Source organism: Athene cunicularia, assembly GCF_003259725.1.
Source record: "Athene cunicularia isolate RWA chromosome 13 unlocalized genomic scaffold, athCun1 chr13_part1, whole genome shotgun sequence".
NCBI lineage: Eukaryota > Metazoa > Chordata > Aves > Strigiformes > Strigidae > Athene > Athene cunicularia.
In genome coordinates, this window is record NW_020799117.1 from 6,645,150 (window position 1) to 6,652,127 (window position 6,978).

General features: G+C 60.3%; 2 protein-coding genes across 3 annotated transcripts in view; both read left to right on the plus strand.

Annotated features, from left to right (window-relative positions):
* The first annotated feature begins 6 nt into the window (after positions 1 to 6).
* On the plus strand, positions 7 to 1,191 carry SMIM3 (small integral membrane protein 3). 2 transcript variants are annotated; one of them, XM_026857931.1, is made up of 2 exons: positions 7 to 74; positions 780 to 1,191. In XM_026857931.1, exon 2 carries the CDS (start codon positions 781 to 783, stop codon positions 958 to 960), a length of 180 nt encoding a protein of 59 aa, XP_026713732.1. In that variant the 5' UTR covers positions 7 to 74; position 780; the 3' UTR covers positions 961 to 1,191. The 2 variants fall into 2 exon arrangements, with proteins under 2 accessions (XP_026713732.1, XP_026713733.1); XM_026857932.1 differs by lacking the exon at positions 7 to 74 and adding an exon at positions 362 to 479.
* GPX3 (glutathione peroxidase 3) overlaps positions 319 to 6,978 on the plus strand; it is a 9,458-nt gene continuing 2,798 nt past the window's right edge. The window contains exons 1-2 of the mRNA XM_026857929.1: positions 319 to 324; positions 1,185 to 1,191. Coding sequence (XP_026713730.1) covers positions 1,189 to 1,191 — 3 coding nt within the window. The 5' untranslated portion in view covers positions 319 to 324; positions 1,185 to 1,188. The remainder of the gene's footprint in view (positions 325 to 1,184; positions 1,192 to 6,978) is intronic.

The window sequence follows — 6,978 nt, forward strand, 5'->3', positions numbered from 1 at the left end:
AGGCTCCCTCCCCCGGCGGGGATCCTGCTGCTGCCGCCGCTTCTCGCCGGAGCTGGAGCCGGGCAGCGCCACAGGTAGGGGGGTGCGGGCAGGCAGGGCTGGCAGAGCTGGCAGGGCAAGCAAGGCAGGCAGCTGCTGCCGCATCTCCCCGCAGCGGGGGCTCGTCCCCCCTCTCCCCGGGCTGCTGGAGCCTGGGGCAGCTGCGGGCGGGCCGGGGGGGTGCTCAGCCCGGTGCTCTCGGTCGTTTCACTCAGCTGCTCAGCCCGGTGGAGGGCGGCTGTGGGACCTGTGGAGCGGTGGTCGGAGGAAAGGCAGCGAGGAGAGGTGCCCAGGTCCGTGCCCTGCTGCGAATTAAGTTATTAATACTGTGACTCAGCAGGAGGCACCGCGGAGGGGGTACAGGAGGTGTGAGGCTCTCCCGAGGCAAGGGGGGCTCCGGCTGTCCCGGTCCCATCGTTTCTCCATCCAGTGACCCGCTGGTGAGTGACCAGCAAGACGCCCGGTTGTGGCTTTGCTCTTTAACAGTGGTTGCAATTAACAGGGAAGTTTTTCCCTGGGCTTTTATCCAGCTGCATCAAAGCACTCTATAAATCCTGGGGCTTCTCGAAGGAGCCTTTACCAAAGCTCATTGCTCTCAGAGGAGCCCAAGGCCAAGGCTGGATGTGGCTGCAGGGGTCTCCCTGGGGAGAGCAGCGGGATGCTCGGAGTGATGGGGGGGTTTCTGACTATGGGAGGGATGGAGGGAGCTTCCCCATCACCCCTCTCCTTCTCCCTTGCAGGATGGACCTCTCTGACCCCACAGGTCCTGCCGCCCTCCCCAAGCACATTCTGGACATCTGGGTCATCGTCTTGATCATCCTGGCCACCATCCTCATCATGACAGCTCTGGTGCTCTGCCCAGCCACTGCCGTCATCATCTACCGGGTACGGACTCACCCCACACGCAATGGCATCGTGTGAGGTGGAGGCAGAGGCAACGAGGGACAGCCAGCTTGCTGGGCAGGGGCCCACAGCTGTGGGACCCTGTACTGGGGACCCTGCAGAGCCCAATGGGGGCACCCCGAGACCTGAGGAGAGATGAGCAGGAGCTGGGGTGGGCTGGTACCCAGATGCCTGCCCCTGAACCTGGCTCTCACTGAGTGAACCTGTTGCCTCCTATTTACTGAGCTCATGGGGACCGTCAGGGAGATGGTGGCCTGGGCACCAGCGGGGAGATGTGTGACTTTGCAGACATGTCCAGCTAGAAACAACTCGCTCCCGTGAAGCAGGCAGGCTGGTCTTGACTTCACTGGTGACTCTTTCTCCTCCCAGGCAGGCAGCAAGAAGTGGAAATGCCTGGCAAAGTTATTTCTTCTTTGGAGTCTCAGCTGTTGGGGTGATTGGGAAAGAAGGGTCAGAGCAAGATGGATGTGACTTCTGGTTGTGCATTCAGAGACTCGGCTAAAAGCATCGGTGACAGAGCCTGTCCTGGCTGCACAGCAGATGTGCAGCTGGCACCAGTTTCTCCTCTGTCAGATACCTGCTGAAATTGTAGGAAAACACTATGGGATGCTTGTTTCCTCTGGGTCTTGTGGGGCAGACAAGTGTGGGCAGCTCCTGCCAGCCTGCCTGCCCACACGCTGGCTGTGCTCAGTGCTCCTGCCCATGGTGAGGGCCCACATTTCTGGCCCTGTTGGGGGGGATCTGTATGCCCCTTGCCTGGGCAGGCAAAGCAGGAGGAGCAGAGGGGCTCATGCCCAGGCGGGGGCAGGGGACCATGTGAGCTCCTACATTGCCCCTTCCTATGAAATAAATGGACTTTATTCTACATGTGAGCATGTCGTGCTGCTCTGTCCTCACTGCAGATGGTGTCTGGGTGCCCATGTGTAGGATCTGAGATGCTTTGCAGCCTCTCCAGAAACTCTCCCCATGCTGACATCCTGCCACCACCTTGGCTCGAGGCCCCCGGGGTTCTTGCCCAGCCTTTGAGCCTTCTGGCCGCAGCCCTGTGGGAGGCACACTGCTAGCCCGGCCCCACACTCCTGGGGTGCAAACACAAATCTGGCTGCGATAGCAGCAGCAACCATCAGACAGCAAGCAGGAAGGATCCACAGGGACTTTTTGACAGCAGTGACAGTTGATTTTCTCCTGCTTGGGTGACCAGAATCGCTCCCTCCCTGCCAGCCTCTTGTGCTGGGCTCTGGCGTGCGGCAGGAATCCTGGGGCTGAAACAGCATCCAGGTGACTCACGGCGATAACTGTCATGAATAATGGGATGACTGTGTCTGGGATGTGGGGAAACACTATGGTGATGCTGATGGGAATTGTTTAAATTCTCTGTTGGTGTTGGAAACCCTGCGTCCCACCCCTGTACAGTTTGTTCCACGACAGCCGGCATTAGGTTTGCTTTTGGCGTTGGGGCTGGAGGGCCAGGCGATTCCCAGGAAAGCAGGACCTTGGGTGAATGCCTCCCCTCCTGGGGAGGGAGCCCAGCACGGGGACACAATCCCTGGAGAACAAAACTGCTTGCGCTGGAGCCGTGGGCTGCGGTTGTGCTGGGGAGGAAGCAGACATGTATTCCTTGCCTGGCCCAGAAACAAATTTCTGTTTTGAGCTGTTGTCTCTCTCTCTTCCCCTCTCAAGTTGCAGAATTTGAGGCAAATAACCAGTTATTGTCCTGTTGTTCCCCCTCTCTCCCTCCCTCGCTGGCACGGCACTGCGGCGGCAGCTGGAAGAAATTAGGGCTGTGCTGGGTGGGAGCAGCCCCAGCTCTGCCTCCCCCTGCCGTGCTCCACCCCAGCGTCCCTTCCCTGGGGACGCCGTCGGGTGGGGGGACAGCCAGCGGCATCTGGCACCAGGAACCGGAGCTGAGCAGCTTCACCGTAAGAGGAGTAGGGAAGAAACCACAAATAGCGGAGTGGTTTGAGAAGGAAGCCTGGTTTGGAGCAAAACACCCGGGGAAAAGCATGCAATCCCCCCTGTCCCTGCAGCCATGCCCGGTGGCTTTTTCCACCTCCCCGTGCCCCTTCTCATGAGCAACTGGAGGGGCGAGAGGTTTCCTTTCATGGTAGGAGTTTTCTGGGAAGTTTCAAGCCCATGGCAAACATTTCCAGGAAAGGTATTGCAAAGCCTTGGAAAGCCTCATCACAGCAACAAACTGCATGGAGCAAAATGGCAGTGGGGGGAGAGAGCAGGGAGAAGCTGGGACATTTTTTAAAGCATGGAAATTGGGTGTATGATTTAGACTGACGTGCACTGTCGAGTTGGAAATTTGTCCTCCAGGACTAAGCAAGATAAGCAAATCCCCCCGCAGCCCTGACTGGTGCCTGAACAGTGCTGGAGCTCAGAGGCAGCATTTTGCGTGGCATTTTGCTGAGGAAAAATGCCTTTTCCTGCCCGTTGGGGTCCTGCAGTGGTGACGCTGTGGCAGGCAGGCGTGATGTGGGTGCTGGGGTGATTCAGCATCCTCCAGGATGTTTCCCTGCCAGCGCTGGCAGGTGCTGGAGCGTGGTGGGAACTGGCTGCCAGCCCCTGGGGACTGCTGCTGGGGGAGGCTGATGCTGGCTGCCCCAGGGTGCTGGCTCTCGCCTCTGGGCAGCAGCGAGGGCCATGCCACGGATGTGAGCACCCGGCTCAGCTGCCTTATCCCTGCTGGTTGGGACATTGGGGACCCTGTGGCTCGTCAGGAAGGTTGTGGGGAGCCCCAGTGGCAACTGTGCAGTAGGAGCCGACCCTGAACGTCTTGGGTGTTGTGGGGGAAGTGTTGCCTGGAGCAACTGCTGATACAGGGCCCAGACACAAGCCCCATGGCCTCACATGGAGATTTATGGGGTCCCAAGCCGCCCTCTGCACTGCAGGATGCAGTGGGGGTTCTGGGTGCACATCGCAAACATCATGGCTGGTGGGCTCATCCTTCCCCAGCCTCAGGGAGGAGCAAATAATTGCAGGAGCACTCAGGGGGGACTTCTCATGTTGGAGGGGAGAGCAGCAGCATTCAGTGGGCACCCATCTCCCCTCACCTGCTCAGCATTGGGTGGGGGCATTGGGCCAGGGGCCAGGGGCGTTTCTTCAGGGGGCAAATCCTTTCCTAGGAGAGGAAGGGATGGGGATGCTGGAGGGGGCAGCACCTGCAGCCATAGCCAGGGAGGTGCAGGGGCATTTGGGGAGGGGGGATCTGTGCTCCAAAGGGCGCTGGGCACCATGCCCAGCAGGGAGGCTGCTGTCAAGGCCGGGCAGCACCAGTGGGAGCACATGGGGGCTGAGGCAGGGTGGCAAGGGCGGGCGAGCTGCAGAGGTGGCAGTGTGAGGGAAACCTGGCACCGGAGGAGCTGGGGCCTCTTGCCTGACAGAGCTTGTTTTGCTTTCGCCTCCTGTTGCACACCTAGAACAAAAGTTCAGAGGTTGCCCTGGGATTGATTCCATGCCAGGCTGCCAAGAAGGAAATCAGCGCTGCTGCCAGCTGGGGTGATGCTGCCTTCCACTGCCCGAGCCCCTCGCTGCCATCCCTGGCACGCTGCTGGCACTGTTCCCACTGCTGGTTTCATGTCCCCTGGGCTCACCATGGCCCTGCAGCCTGGTACAAGGTCTCTGCAACCCCCAGCCTGTGGTTTGGGGACAGCTGGGGAGGTTGGTGGCAGCAGCAGCATGGTAGCCAGGGGGCTGGAAGCGCCTGGCCTCTCGTCCCCGGACTCCTGCCAAACATCTGCAGCAGGCGGGGGCTGGCTCCAGCCCGGCTCTGGTGGAAAAACAACCGAAGAGGGAGGCTCGTGCAAGGGTCAGCCCTCCCAGCACGCCTGCCATTTGGGGTGGGGGACCCTGATCTGTCAGGGTGGAGCAGCACACTGCCCTCGGACAGTCTTGCTGGAGTCCCTGGCACCCTTGTCTCTCCTGTGCTGCCTCTGGCATGGCACAGCATAGTGGGGACACTGGGTGACATGCCCAGGGTCCCACGGAAGCTAAGTGGCAGAGGTGGGGTCCATTGACTGTGTCTCGTTAAATTTTCCCTCGTTCCCCACCTCCACCAAGGCCAATTTGGCACCAGGTCCCAAGGAGAGGAGACTTAGAGAAAGGGTTCCTTTATTTTTACTTTGGTTTTAAAAAAATGCAGTTCAGAAGTGGCTCAGCCTTTTGCTGCATGTGGTGGGGATCAGGGACATGTGGAAGGGACACAGCCAGACTGTGCCACCATTCCGTGTGCCTCACTGCTTCTCCCGGCCCCAAGTCCCTGTTAACCACAGGAAACCCACCAGAGCCCCACTCAGGGAATGAGGGGCTATAATTACAAGTGGGTGGCTGTTCCTATGGTGGGAACTATGGGCACAGGGAGCACAGCCCCAAACATCTCCCAGGCTCTGTCCTGGGAGGTGGCTTAAGCCCTGGCTGGGGTGAGCACCGTTAGCTCGCTGGGGAGCATGGCACCGTGCTGAGGAGCGTGACATCGTGCCGGGCACACACTGGTCCCTGTTAGATGCAAGATGCTGTGAGGTGTAGGCAGCGTGTCAGCCAGGAACAGCAGATCCATGGCCCTGTAGCCCCAAATCTCCCCAAAGTCTGGGAAGTGGGTGGGGAGGGTTGAGCCCCTGGTTTTGGCTCTCACAGGCTCCCCGGTTTTGGCAAGAAGCTGCCTCATGCTGCCCATGGCCATATCTGTGAGGGAGGACTGAAGCATCCCTGCGGCTAGCCCAGCCATTGGCATGTTGTGTTGGGCTCAGGGCAAGCCCCAGGGAGCAGCTGAACATCTTGGGGATTTGCTTGAACCTTGGGGAGCACCGCACACCACCCGGGGACCCACGCCAGGGCAGGGCTAAGCCACTTATCCAGTAGCAGTGCAGGTTTAAAGCTTGAGAAACACTGCCCTTGATGGAGGGACCTGCAACTCCCCCACTCTTCGGGTTCCGCAGGTGCCTGGGGGCTGTACCCGATCCCCAGCCCTCCCATGTCAGCTGAGGCTGTACTTGGAGCCTGACAACATCATCAGCCTTTCTCAGAACACAGAGTTCCTGCCAGAGAAGGACACGGGATGGGAGATTGCTCCCAGCCTCCCCCAAGCCCACGGCCCTGCTCCCATTCCCTGGCAGCGTCTCCAGCAGCCGGCTTGGTGACAGGGCCCTGGCAGGCCTGGCCCTGCTTTCTAGTAAAGCCAAACCTTGTCCTGGCATCCATGGTCCCCCGGGGGCTCACCCGCTGCCACCCCATCCTGCCCTCTGTCCCGCACCCCAAACCACAGCCTCCCCCCAGCTCTCCTCCAGACAGTTAATTCTCATATCAACTAATTTTTTTGCAGCATTTCAGGGAATTTACACCTCACCACGGATATTTCCCTTGGAGCCAGCCCAGGGTAAATGTTTGCATTCCCCGGGTATGCAAACAGAGCCCTGGAAACTCCTGCCCCTGGGGCCACCAAGGGCTAAGGGACAGCAGTGCCCTGCCCTTGGCCACAGCAGGGTCACCATGGGGCGACGGCCCCCCCAGCTCCGGCATAGCCCCCCACCCTGGCAGGGATCCTACTCCAGGGGTGCTTCTAGGATCACCCTAATTTTCTGGGCTGTAAAGAAGCGAAGCTTCATCAGCCCTTCCCCACCTGTGAGCAGCACAGCTGTGGGAGGGGGGGACACCGGACCCCAGCCCAGCCTCCCCGGGGATGCTGCAGGTTTGGTCCCTGCTCCTCGGGTCCCAGCACCCCATTCAGGGTGTGTGGGGGATGTCACCTCATCTGGGTGCCCTGCGCAGGGAGGGACCATTGCCTGGCACCTCTCCCACCGTGTGGGTTTTAATCCCCAGGTGCTCAGTTCATAGAACACGTTGCATAAACCCCGGCACCTGCAGCTGCCCCGTGTCTTCGCGGGTGTCCCACGTCCCTGCCACGCCGAGGTGCCAGCATGGCACTGTCACCCCCCTCCTCCCCTCGCTCCCCCCGTCCGTCCCCGCGGCGCGGTGTCCGTCCCAGGGCCCACACGGTTAACGCAGCCCTCGGCCCGTCCTTCCTCCCGGCGATTGGCT